The sequence below is a fragment of the Lissotriton helveticus genome, chromosome 1_1, assembly GCF_964261635.1.
Source record: "Lissotriton helveticus chromosome 1_1, aLisHel1.1, whole genome shotgun sequence".
Taxonomy (NCBI): domain Eukaryota; kingdom Metazoa; phylum Chordata; class Amphibia; order Caudata; family Salamandridae; genus Lissotriton; species Lissotriton helveticus.
The window spans coordinates 1,880,158,876-1,880,173,311 of NC_136057.1; the positions used below are offsets into that span (position 1 = coordinate 1,880,158,876).

The 14,436-nt window shown below is 43.3% G+C and overlaps 1 protein-coding gene across 11 annotated transcripts in view; it reads left to right on the top strand.

The window, feature by feature from the left end:
* RALGPS2 (Ral GEF with PH domain and SH3 binding motif 2) overlaps nt 1-14,436 on the top strand; it is an 890,309-nt gene that overhangs the window by 364,669 nt on the left and 511,204 nt on the right. For all 11 annotated transcript variants that reach the window (XM_078642169.1, XM_078642158.1, XM_078642140.1 and 8 more), the window contains one exon: nt 7,743-7,826. In XM_078642169.1, coding sequence (XP_078498295.1) covers nt 7,743-7,826 — 84 coding nt within the window. The remainder of the gene's footprint in view (nt 1-7,742; nt 7,827-14,436) is intronic.

Genomic DNA, 14,436 nt, shown 5'->3' on the forward strand with positions numbered 1-14,436 from the left:
CCGCTTGTTTGCTCTCGCATCCTAAGCCAGATCCAGTGGTCACACAGGCAGCGCAGCGACGGTCCCGTAACCCGGCGACTCCTATCACCGCTCCGCCTGATCGAGAGGGTCGACGTTTGGACGCAATTGGGAAAATATTTTCAACCATGTCGTCTACGTCCGTTCGTGCTGCAAATGCACTGGCCATTTTGGGTCGTTTCGACCGGCAAATGTGGTCGGATATTTCTGCACTGGTTTCGCTGATACCGGAAACGTCCAGAGCAGAGGCGCAACAGATCCTTCAGGATGGCATGAGGGCATCAGAAGAAATGATCGACTGTGCGATTGACGTGGCAAGTACTGTTTTTCGAATCCTTGCCAGTGCTGTGGCGCTCCGCCGTCAGGGTTGGCTTAAATCCACTTCATTTCGGCAGGAGGTCCAGTCGAAGATACTAGACATGCCTTATGACGGTGAGTCTCTCTTCGGCGCTCACATTGATGAAGCGCTTGAGTCAATAAAGAAAGACACCGATACAGCAAAATCGCTAGGATCCTTGCAATTTAAAAAGCAGCCTTTTCGTGGCGCACGTGGACGAGGCTCGTCTTCAACCACTTTTCGAGGAGGACACACTCAGTACCGCCAGTACAATCAAGGAAATCAGCGTTATTCCAACCAACAGTCTAATCGCCAACCACAGTCGAAACCCTATAGAGGAAAGTCAAATTATAGGGGTTCCACCAACAAACGTCAATGACTCTCAAGTTGCGCAAGGAGTTGGAGGGAGAATCTCGCAGTTTTATTCCCAATGGTCTCTGATAACATCGGACCAATGGGTATTAGACATTGTTCGCAAGGGTCATGCCTTGGAGTTCAGAGTTTCCTCCACATTCTCCACCATCAGGCCCGCCACCTCCCCATTTCAGGGAATTGCAACATCAAGTTCGTCTTCTAATACTAAAAGGTGCAGTCGAAGTGGTTCCTATATCTCAACAAGGGACAGGTTTCTACTCACGTTTTTTCCTCATTGCCAAGAAGACGGGAGAGTGGCGGCCCATACTGGATTTGAGGGCACTCAATTTCTTTCTGAAACAACAATCTTTCCGCATGCTGACGTTATCGGAAGTCTTGCGGCTTCTCTGCAGCGGAGATTTCCTAACAACAATAGATCTACAAGACGCCTATTTTCATGTGCCGATTCTCCAACACCATCGCCAACTTCTGAGGTTCAAAGTGGGCAACATGCATTACCAGTTCAAGGTGCTGCCTTTTGGCCTGCGATCGGCACCTCGTGTTTTCACGAAGGTCTTGGCCCCTGTCATGGCTTATCTACGACTTCAGGGAGTGCAAGTCTTTCCTTACCTAGACGATTGCCTTCTAAAATCTCCATCCCCTCTACAGCTGGCTCGCGACACAAGTCTCTGCCTGCAGACATTCGAGTCACTGGGGTTGACCATCAACATGGAGAAGTCACATTTTGCACCATTGCAAAGGAGAAACTTCCTGGGAGCAATTCTAATCACGAGCCTATCAAAAGCCTTCATCTCCCAAGAACGACAGAGGAAGATAGAACGTCTGGTCTCCATCATCCGTTCAAAACAGTCAGTTTCTGTGCGGACGTTGAAGTCATTTCTGGGGATGGCGTCGTCCTGCATCGCTCTGCTCCCGAACTGCAGGCTACGCACTCGTCCTATACAGGAAGAACTAGACCTGCAATGGCGCCAAGTGTCAGGGTCCTTCAACGACCTAGTGCGAGTCTCGTCTCGCATGAAGGACAGTCTGCTTTGGTGGAAAGAACCATCCAACCTGGACGAAGGAGTTTTGTTTCTGGCCCATTCTCCGGATCTAACACTGACTACAGATGCGTCCATGGAGGGTTGGGGTGCTCATCTCCTGGACCTTTCAATCAAGGGCAAGTGGACGGCGACACAACGAACCTGGCATATCAACAGACTGGAGTTGATGGCGATTTTCCTTGCTCTCAGATCCTTTTTACCCGTAGTGCAAGGGGAGTCCGTGCTGGTTCAAACGGACAACACAACCAGCATGCACTACATGAACAAACAGGGCGGCACAAGATCTCAGCCATTGTCTCGGCTAGCTCAAAGGATCTGGAATTGGGCTCTTCGTCATCAAATTTCCTTGACGGCGGTCCATCTGCCGGGGGTTTCAAACATCCTAGCGGATTCGTTGAGCAGGTCCACGTCATCGACCCACGAGTGGGAACTTCATCAGCCTACTCTGGACATGGTGTTCCGCCGTTGGGGTCATCCCATGATAGACCTTTTTGCCACTCCACTGAATCGGAAGTGCCCCGCCTTTGCGAGCTGGCATCCCCATCCAGAGTCCAGCGGAAATGCCCTTCTCATGGATTGGAGCGGCCTGTTCGCCTATGCATTTCCTCCAATACCGTTGGTACCGAGAACGTTGTGGAAGATGCGCAGGCAACCCTGCCACTTGATACTGATCGCCCCTCGTTGGCCCAGACAGGCTTGGTTCTCAGAACTTCTTCTGTTATCCCAATGCGCTCCCATTCATCTGCATCCACGTCCAGATCTCCTGTCAATGGACCAGGGTCAAATTTGCCATCCAGACCCGACCACGCTTCAGTTATGGGCATGGAACCTGAATACCTCTAATTCGCAAACTTAGATATGCCCCAGGAATGCAGAGACATTCTGGCTTCTGCTAGAGCTTCATCAACCATCAAAACGTACAAGCTAAAGTGGAAACGTTTTTGCCATTGGTGCGCTGCATCAGATATCCATCAACTCACTTCTACTCCGGAGCAGCTTTTGCCTTTCTTTCTGAGCCTTGCTCAGTCTGGTCTCTCTCATGCCACCTTGAGAGTCTTTCTGGCAGCTATTTCGCGTTTTAGACACGATGGTTCGACGTCTCTCTGCTCATCCAGAATAATCCGACAATTCTTTAAGGGTCTCTTCAGAAAGTTTCCTCCTATTAGACGCCCTCCTCCAGCATGGCAGCTCAACGTGGTATTGTCACAGCTCATGAAGCCTCCTTTTGAGCCAATTCACAGGGCAGACACCAAATTTCTTACCTGGAAGGTTGTATTGCTTTTGGCCCTAACATCTTCTCATCGTGTAAGCGATCTTCACGCTTTCACAATCAAGCCTCCATATTTGCAATTTAAGGCCGATGGAGTGTCTCTTCGTACCAATCCCTCGTTTTTGCCAAAAGTGCCTGCTGATTTCCATCTGAACGAACCTGTCTTCTTAAAGACTTTTTTCCAGGATCCAAAATCACCGGCAGAACGACGACTTCATTCTTTACACATCAGACGTTGTCTAAAGTTTTACATTTCAAGGACTACCCCTTTCCGCAAATCCGATCAACTTTTTGTGGCATATGGAAGGATGCGGAGGGGACATTCAGTGACGAAACAAACACTTGCAAGGTGGCTCTCAGCAGCCATATCCTTCTGTCACCAACAAGCTGGCAAGCCTTTACAGTGTCCAGTAAAGGCGCATTCGACGAGAGCGATGGCGTCCTCCACCGCCTTGTTTGCTGGAGTGCCTCTACACCAGATTTGCCGGGCGGCAACATGGTCAAGTAGGCACACCTTTACCAGACATTACTGTTTGGATTCCATCAACGAAGCGGATACCGCAGTGGGGCAAGCAGTGCTTCGCCATCTCTTTAAATAAGGTGAGCCTCTGTTCCCTCCTCCTTTTCTTTCTGTGATTGCTATATGCTTTTAAGCTCTATGTTTACCTTCATTTTAAGAATCTATTAGCAATCCCAGTTCTAAGGAGTTACTGCTATCTATTCTATTCAAGCATGTGAATCTATGAAAGACACCCCTAATACTGGAGAAGAACAATTGTTACTTACCTGTAAACAGGTGGTTCTCCAGTATTGGTGTCTTTCATAGATTCACATGCAACCCACCCTTCCTCCCCTCAGAGGCTCTCTTCTCCTCATGCGCTATTATTACTAGTGCTACGAAAATCTGAGGGCTTGAGCTTCTGAGGAGAAGGTTCTAGAGGGTGCTTGAGCCTGATTGGCTGCAGTTTGGACTAACATAATGACACTGATATGTTACAAATGAGTTTTTCTCTTTATAATGTCTTCCTATGGAAGTTACCATTGTAGAGGTTTTACAGACTGTATTATCTCTATTTTATTATGTATGATGTTATCATTTATGTTATATTAGCATTATTGCTATTTTTTATATACCGTGGGACTCCCACTTCGACGACGGGGAATATTCAAGCATGTGAATCTATGAAAGACACCAATACTGGAGAACCACCTGTTTACAGGTAAGTAACAATTGTTCTTATCCATTAAATGATTTTTGCAGTAAATGAAAGTGTAGTACTATTTCACCAAGTTTTCCATCTTGTTTGGCCAGTCCTGAAGCACAAGAACGTTTCTTTGTCTTCTGTCCCACTTGCACTAAAATCAGGAAAACTTGACTTATTCCAATTTGTTGCAATTTATCAACCAGACAAATGAGGATTCTTCGTAGTGATACTATAGAATGGCTCATTTTTGCCCTGCCAAAATATCCCCTGCAAGTCTGTATTCTCACTCTTCCTCCCCGTTCCTACTCTTATCTTTCTTGCTTCCTCTTTCTCAGTTTCTTTCTTTGCAGGGTGCAATGATGTCAGAATTGCTACTTGTGTCTTTTTCAATTCCAGTAGGATGAAGTAGCTTAATGCACAGATCTCCTTCTCCTAGAAACACTGAAGGTGGTTTGCTTCATGATGGATGATTGCAAATGTGCCTGAGTAACTGGTTGCAAAATGTGTCAGAGTAACTGAGTAAAGATCAGTCGTTGGGGTTGTGGGGGGTTATTTATGAACTTGTGTGGCTGCAAGCTTTAGTGTTAACTATACTTTTCATTAGCATAATCTCTGCTCCTCGCCACTGATGTTTCCTTCAACAGACACCTTAGTGCTAAGTGTGGGTAGACCAGCTTCAATTTAGACATTTAGAGATTTTTCAGTTTCAGATTAATTCCGTGTTGCGAACGTTTTCCAGATCTTTTTTGTCTCTTCCCCCCATTTCACAGAAATCATATTTTTCCTTGTTCAAATCCATCAATTCTTTGAATTTGTGCCCAGAGTACAAGAAGAGCACATAGCATTTTGAATTTTATTGCAGCTCATGCCCAGGCAATATATTAAAGCCTCTTTTATTAGGCCAAAGGATTTCCTGTCTGAGCATCTGTAGCTGTACTGCATTTTCAAAAATTTGAATGCACTGCATCATCTGCTTCCTTCATCTAAAAAACCCTGAACCAAACTTTTCAATAGCAATCCAAGGTCCTGTTTTCTCTAGGTTAATCTCTGAGTAACATAAGACATAGGTTTGCATCTTGACAGGGTCTGCTAAGCCGTCAATTTTTGGGTTATAAAATGTGCCGCTTTGTGTTACTTAGTAATAAAAACCTGCACATTTAACAGATACTACTTTCCCTCAGATTCCCATCTTGAACTCGTTTCTGGTGGGAAATTGGATTCGAAATTTGTCTGTAGTTCCCTTCCGATATCCTCATTAGAAATAATTTGTTAGATCCCTAATGGCACTACCCACTGCTGATTCTTTTTTTTCCCACATCTTCGTCACTTGAATCTGGAATTCACTGGTACTTTAACCCGGTTTTTCTTTGTTATTTTAAAATTTGATTTGGGAAGAATCATCGCAGGGGCTAAATCGTGAACTCCTAAGCGTTACCAACACCATCTTGGTGTTAGCCGTCCTCTCCCCGAAGAAAACTTTTTGCCACACGCGCTGCATTCATAAAGGCCCAAATGCCTTTCACTTGGAGTAGTACAACAGATCGCTTAAGCAATACACATTACATGAAGTGTCTGATTCTCAACTGCACCTGTACTGTACTTTGAAAAGCTGCAGCCTAAGCAGGTAAGACCCCCCTCCACATATAGGGCTAATAGTCACCAAGTTCAATTCTTTAGGCACAAAATGATGCAGAATGTTAATTTGCAGTCTAAAGAAGAAACTCCTGGTCCGTTCTCAAAGGCTGTTAATATTCCTTCATCTGGTGGCTCCATGAACTTTAAAGATTATACAACTTATTTCGGTTTGTGCTGAATCATTCACTAATGAAGCATATTTCTCTGCCGTTGTTGGCATCAGACGCTTCATCTGTATGATGTCCCGATAAGAAAAAAACTTGCAGTGTTTTTTGACATCCACAGCGCTGTGAATGATGCCCTTGGCACTGGGGTTGGCCCAGATGGACCGAGCAGTTGGCATTCCACCTACTCCTCCTACTGACCTAATACTGAAAACAGCCAGTAGTGGAACATATCCTTATGTTTCTGACCAGAAAACGTTTGGTAGTAAAGTTTCTAGATTGTTTAACCAGTTTTATCATTTTATCAGATCTTGCTCTGCTTCGGAACGCCTATGCCCCTACTTGCTATGAGACAATCACAGCAAAGTGTGCAGTGGGGATTCTAGAAGACAAAGGTAACAAAGGCTTGTATTCAGGCCTATGAGAGGCCAATATCAATGGACAGTTTCCTACTCCTTCAGGCCAACCTTTTGAGTCAGTTCCATGTTTTGAAACATTAGCAGTAACACTATTTGTTAGTTAGCCTACTTTTTTCATCACAATGTTGTAGAACACATCTTGGCTAACTAAAACACTTCTATCATTTATTGAAGTGTAAATGGCTGCTGTTCATGCAGTGTGGGGAAGACCTCAAACTATGCCTGCTGTGCACACAAAGGGAATCAGGAAGCACACTTACCTGTACAGAGTGAAGTATTTACATGTCATCCTAAAGAGGTTAGTAAATCATTCACGCTCCTCTTAAACAATACCAAATATGGTGTTCATGTACCTGATACCTGAACTGTGAGTCTGCAAGACTGAATGCTATAAGGCAGATAGTTTTTGCCTCAAGGGACCTGGCTTATAGAGCATTACACGGAACTAGCGTTATAGTATAACAGTTGCATTCTTTATGTGAAATTGGGAACATTGTCTCCCATAACCAGACCCTATGAGAGTCTCCTCCAGTGGCTGGGTAAGGATGGTTCAGACACCATCAAGCAGCTAGTGCAGACTTCCCTATATAATTTGAAGAAGTGCCAGATGATCGCCAATACAAATTATTTCATTTTTATCTTTTATTGAAAAGGAGGATTAGACTGTCTGTTTACCCCTACTATGTTTTGAACTATCCATACTGGAGGGCTTGTGGTGCCCTTTTCATGAGTAGAAAGAACTTTTATGTGCTGTTAACATTTTGATTTCTGTCTTGTGTTTGAATAAATCCATCTGTCAGTACTCTATTGTAGCCCCAGTTCTTAGTTGGAGAGAGAACAGTGTTTAAATGATGTTTAAAGCTTCAGACAAGGAATTACTGCTCTTGCGATAAGGTGCATTCCAGTTTTTTTAAGTGGTTTGTATGTGTTCCTTTTGTTTTGAATTGGCTGGAATATCCGCATCTTGTAGGTTGGTGAATTAATTAAAGGGACAAGAAAACATCTTCTATTTGGCGTAATGTTTGCATATTTACTTATGTAATGAAATTCAGTGCAAGGTGGGATGAGGCGAATGGGTTTAGGGCTCTTTGTGCAGAGCATCTAGGATTATGTTATGACTATCAATCCGTTTGTGAATACACTTTGAAAAGTGAAAGGAATTCAGACAAATAGTACTCATGGTACCCTCTAGATTGCCTCATTTTGAATGCTAAATTGCATCTTCGTTTCATGCGACAATTTCAGAAATGACTGAATTCTGCTGTTATTTTTCTAGGAACTTTCCAGTTGTGGTTGGAACAAAAAGGAGAAGTATAGCTCTGCACCAAATGCTGTTGCCTTCACTAGAAGATTCAATCAGGTATGTAGTGGAAAGGGAATGATTTGTTTCTTAGGGCTTGTGACTTAATGAACGTGCCTCATACTGTGTCGAACATTAACTGGAGCCCTCCTTTCAAGACCTCGGTTGATCTATTGACTCATGGCAGATGGTTGAATTATAGTGAATGGTTGGGAGGATCATGGGCTTCTTTCTATTCTGTTGTCCATCACCTTGTGCACTCCAGTGTGACTTTGAAAGCGGACCCTCAGAACTTTTAAGGAGGTGTAAAGATTTACCTGCTGAGTATGCAGTTCTGTTCATCCCATGATCACTGAAAATCTGTGACATCCTAGCTGTTGTCTTCAGAGGAAAAGTTCAAAAGAATAGGCAAGACGTACGCATAAACAATACAAACTTTCAATTCACTCATCCACACCAATCTGCCTCAAGAAACTTGCCATAAAAAATACCGGTTCTAGCTGAATCGGAAAGATTGCTTATCAAATTAAGCACTCTTTGCCGACATCTGCATTATATTGAGATCCTACATTTGCTTCTCAACAAGCCCAACCCAGGGATCTATCTTCCAAGTTGCATAAATCAAGTCACTCTAATTAGGGTAATAGAAACATCTGTTGCTTATCGAGCTGGGAAGAGCAGAATTGTGGCATTAACAATTACTGTATAAAATAATTTATCATGAATTGAAAGCCTTAGCCCATATAAAGACAGAGCCACCTGTGCCACTGCCGTCATCTAAGGTCACACAATCTGTAGTACACACAGTTTGTCTTCACGGGTCATCAAACCCCTTAAGCACTCTAATTGCTTTTTCTTCAAAAAAGGATAACTTAACCCAATACATCCCAATAACTGTTGCCGTATTAGAGAACCTTTAAATACTTTGAAAAGATAGCAAATGTTCAGCTCTATGCTGACTCCAAGTCCCTGCAAAATCTAGACGCGTACTGGTGTGGCTTGTATTCTGGCCACAGAGCAGAAATGTTTTTTTCATTGGGACCCAAAAAGGGACTAAATCTGCTAAATAGTTACTCCACTTTTTGTCTGATTATAGGTTGATTTTTAACCAAATAAAAGTGTTATATTTAGCAACTAAATCCTTCTATAGGAAGATGATGCCTGAAGCACAACCATTATGAAGTACCTCTGTATGATTATCAAGGTGTATATTAAAGCAAAAAGGTGAATTGACAGGCCCAGTTTGCAAAAGCTATCTTGATCTCATTAAATCAGATTTGGTACTCTGACAATATTGCATTTAAAGTTGTGATGGAGAGCCATATCACAAACAACTAAGACGTATTGCGCAAAAGGGGTTGCTGCCACTTTATTTGGTCAAGAGTTTGGTGCTACACAAACGTACAGCTACTGATCAGCATAGAAAACTCATTCTGTCGATAATAATAATAATCCACATTTGTTAAGCGCACAATCACCCGTAAGGGTCTCTAGGCGCTGGGGGCTGTCGGGAAGATTAAGCAAGCTATTGCCCAGAGTCACATGGTGCTGGGCTAATCTGCCGCCAGCACCGGGGATCGAACCGTGAGCCCCAGATTCCAGCGTCAGTCGCCCTGGCCGCGGCGCCACACTTTCTCGCACTATATTATTAATCTATAGGGTTGAGATTGAAGCTTTGTGGATCTGTTTTCCCAATAGTTGTGTCTGGCCTGATACGTTTCTCTTTGGGAGTGGGAAGCGGCCTGATAAGGGCCGTGATTGTGTATGACTAACAAAGATTTGGTGTCGGTCCCTTCATACCATATTGCTCTGGTTACAGAAAGCCTGCACTAGTGCCTTTCATATGTGCTCTATCCAGCTTTTGATGTCCCCAATATACTTGCAGTTTGTGCACGATTACAATACAAGGTTCATCTTTTCTTTGAGGAATAATAGTTCCTAATATATTTTTGTCAGTGTTTCTTTACCAAGAGGTAAATGAGTCCAGAAAGGAAAGTTTCCTCTGTTAGTGAGAGTGCTGAGGTCCCCCCTTTTATATTTTATCGAATCCCTACCGAGCCCTTCCCTACAACATACACAGTACAGCGTACTGAAGCCCTTTCTTAAACCAATCGGATAGGAGCTTCACATCTTGGCTCCTTTTTAGCTCATAGCTGAGAAACTCACATTAGATACACTGTGGCGGAAAGTAGCAATTCATGCATATTTGAAAGGTAGTTCAACAGCCGGCTTCTACATGAAGCTGAGATAGTCTTGACTTGTGTGTATGTCCTTATTGCTCTAAAATGTATTTGTGCTTCTTCATAAATGGATAGGCTCTCCCAACCTCAAATGATGAAATAAGGATGAACTATTAAACATAAACTTTCTTCCTGTGTTCTAAAAACATTTTTCTTCGCACCTACTAGTCTGCGTTTTCAGTGTGTGGTCTCTAGTTAAACCTCGTAAGATGTGGATTCTTGGACAGATGCTGTAAATATTTGCCAGCTTTATGCATAGAGTATTTTAGGTGGACTGTGATGGTGGGGTCCATGTGATGTACACATTCTAGTGACATAATTGATGTGCAGGTTTAAAACACTGCTTTGTGGATTTCCTGTGTATGTGCAATCCCAGCAGCGAGAGGCAAAAAAAGAGTGAAAACTCTCTACATTAGTTTGCTGTTGACTAGACCCACTAGTAGCACAACACTTCTGTGGTGTGGTTAAGTTGTCCTGCTTGGGTAACTGCACAAGAGCGCTCGTCTACTTTGTCTATTCTCAGCCCCTGCAGACTAGCCTGTCTTTATGCTTCATGAAAAGTGCCTATGTCTAGAGAGTAGAACTGCTAAGGTCTTTCTCTGGCGGTTGCTTTGAATAAGGGAAGAGCTAATCACTCTGCTGGCACGGGACTTACACAAAATGCTGTATGCCAATAACTCTGGTATTGGCTTCTGCTTTTCCTTTTGCCTTTCTCTAGGCGACTTATATTGAGCAGGCCACCTTGGGGAAATCTTGCAAGAGGGTGATTTCCTGGTTGAACAATGTAGAGCTTTGTCACCATAGCTGGACAGACTCGCCCCACCCTCCCCAGTGCCACAGGAGGTTTGTGTTTATCTTGGGGGGAATTGGCCCAGCCTTCTTGTACAGCAGTCAGGCATGTTTAGAGGCTGAGTTCTTGATGCCTGGATCCACTTAGATTGTAAAAGCCATAGTGCCCCTGGTGCCAACACAGAGCAGTATTTGCCAGAGCTACAGGTTGACTTTGCATACAGCATGTTAAATGCCCATAGAAAGGCTATCTGCACCTGTCCCTTAATCCTACCCAAAACAAGGAAATTAAACTGCCTACAATCTCTGTACTCCATTTCCTTGTCCCCAGATTTAAAATTCCGACCCACAACAGTAATGAGAGCTAGAATTCGAAGTATTTTGGTTAGGATGATTAGATGGTAATCCAAACTCAACACAGACACAGTAATCCTTCAATCGTTGAATATGCTAAATGTCTCTTAGCTACCTGCTTTAAGTAGTAACTGTTTTTGCTTGAACTTTTCAAACATTATAAATGTAGGCATACATTGCTTCAGGTGACCTGCTGAAGAGAATGGAGTCAGGAATGACAGGGCCCAAATTATCTTAGTGGCTCCGGATTGGGCCAGTAGATTTTGGTACCTAAATCATATGGGCATCTCTCTTCCTATCCGGTTGCCACTGTGAGAAGGCCCCCTGTTTCATCAACAGTGCACGGTCCTCTACCCAAATCTGTGCAATCTACACATTCATGTGTAAAGATTGAACTGTGGCAATGGATTGGGTTTAATCTGCTACCTGAAGTGGTGGAATTCATACTTGCCCTCAGGTTGCACTTCTATGAAATATAGTTATGCTAGGCACTGGAACAATTTTGTAGCCTGTAATGCATTCTCAAGACTGACCTCTTACCATCAAGTCTTATGGATGTCTTTTTATTTTTTTTATCTTTGGCCCAGCAAGGCCTTCTTCTGAGCACTATTGAATAGTTGTCAGCCGTTCTGTCCTTTCTACATTTGCTGTTCTAATCATCCTTGTTTAAATCACCTGTTGTGATTAGATGCATGAAAGGTTTGACACACATGTTCCATCCAAAACCATTTGTGATGCCATAGGGAAAACTTAATTGAATCTTGACATTTCTCATGTGTACGCCCTTCCAGCCAATGCACAACTGCTTGAGGTGTATCCTGACCTTAACTTGATTGGGATTATGCCAGCTCATTATGTGAGGGAACTTCAGGTGCTTTCTGTGTAACTGCCATACACCAGCTTTTTCCCAGACAAGTAGGTGCTGAGGATTCTGGCTTAATTTTTAATAAACGTTTCTTCCACCTTTGGCATCCCATCAGGCTACTAGTGTTCTTTGCTCTCCCTCGCCCCTCAAAAGAGAAGAGGATCCATCTGCTGGATCCCAAAAGAGCTTTAAGCATTTACATTGATTGTACGAAGGACCATTGAGTGAACAGGAAACTCTTTGTGGGGTTTTGTGGTGCAAAGTAAGGGAAGACTGTGCAGTGGAGAACCTTGTTGAGGTGAAGAGTCCTCTGTATTAAGATCTGCTCTGCACTGGTCAGGAAACAGCCTCTGGAATGTCTGAGACCCATTCCACCCGGGCTAAGGCTGCTGCCACTGCATTGGCACGTGGAGTGCCTGCCCATGAAATCTACCAGGCTGCAATATGTTCATGAAACACTGCTGCCTTGACTGCTAGGTCTGGCAAGAAGGGTATTTTGCTGGCTTTGTCCTGCAAAGCTTTTTGCTCTGAGCACACTCCCTCCACCTGGGGAAGTACTACTTTGGCATCTAATCTGAGGTGATGAATCTGCAGTATGAAGTATCCATCGGAACAACTTTAGTGATGCTCTTTCTGGAAGATACTCAGTCTACTCTAGATTCCTCTCTGCCCTCCCACCCCCAGTACTGTTTAGTGGCCTCTCTTTTAACATCTATAAAGGGCCCAACTCAATATTCAGCTAACTGTTACCAACAATTGTTCCTAAGGTTGCATTAAGGGACAGGACCAGAAACCGACAGTGTGCAGGGCTGGTGCGTACATGTGGCTCCACTCTGGCAATTCCGGGGCCAACATGCAGATGGCTATCTGCATGCAGTATCACTGCTATGGAACAATTTTCTGCTTCCAGTTTGGTGGGTATTCCAAAGTAAGGAACCTCCATCTGTGTTTAGCGCTGTATCCACCAGAAAAAGCATTAACGATGGTAGGTATGTAGGAAGTATTGAGAGAGGATGTAGTGTTATAGCTAGAGCTGCCAACTTTGGAACTGGGGAGCCAGATTAGAGTGTTCGTGTCAGCTCAACATCCTGTGATTCTAGTGTGCTTGTGAAGCCATACCTTCAAGTTGAGTTTGCTCTACATAAAACTGTTTCCAAGTAATGTTGAGTTGCTGGGTTCGACTCGAAAGCATGCGTGCTAGTAATGTTTTTTGTCTCCTTCACTAACTTATCCTCCCACATTCCCCCCACCCACCAATTTGCTGTAGTTGATTTTAAAAATCTACAACCACTAAAGAATTCTGAAGCTCTTCGATCACCATTGGAAGTGTTCTAATTTGGTTTGACAAGAAGAATGTATTCGGCAAAAAGTGCTATTTTAATCTGTCTCCCCCATTGATGTTCTGCTAGTTAATGTTGGGTTGAAACTTTCCTCCGGGTCAGAGATTCATCTGACATTGCGAATCTATATATACCCCTGTCTAGTGCCTCTAAACAGGTTTATATTATCAGAAAGTCAGGATCTTATAGTTAATTTATTAGAAGTCCTCTTTAGATTTGATAGTATGAAGGATTGGATTTGGGATTCCGTTCAGTTCTAGATTGGGACGTCTTGAGGTATTTCCAGGTAAATCTATTGAAAGCCATCTTCGCATTGTGCAGGGGAAGGAGCAGTCGTGTGCATTGTCAAGTGGCTTTTTCAAGAATTGTTAGAGTAAGTTTGACTTTATCACCTCTCTGCCTCTCATTTATAAACCCTGCTTGTTAAGGTAGGACTGTGACTGGTCGAATGTTTTGGTTTCTAGTAGTTAGGATCCCAGCCATGCTGTTGGTTTGTAAGAACCATAGTTATCTGAATCTTTGTTAGTTTTGAGAATTACATTGAGAGTTCGTTTTAGTGACTATTCTGGTGTCCATGAGAGGGAGAGAGAATTTAGAGGAGCTATAAATATATTGATAAATGCATTGTAAAAACGTTTCAGAAATCTGTCCCTTCTCAGGGCCTTATTGTTAGGGAGAGATTTTATGACCTGCCTAATTTCTGATGAAATTGTCCTTTAGACTTTTTGCAGTATGTTTCTTTGAGTATAAATTCATGGGCTGGATCTTTAAGTAATGGAGCCTCTAATGCTTCCCTGGCTCAACTGAGATCTATAATTATTTTTGTTGAAGAAGTGTTTGTGTTTTTGCTCTAGTTGGCAATTTCTGTTTCTAAATCGTAAAGTCTTGCCTTGGCTAATCTTTCAAATGTAGTTGTATGTTATATAAACACTCCTCATCACGACTTAAGTTGTGTCCCAGTTCATGGCCCATGAAATGCCCTCTGCTTGGTTGATTCAAGGTAGTGTTACAGGGCTTTACATATATGTGATCTAAGCGTCCAATCCCTAAATGCACTTTCATACATTCTCCAGGACATGGAG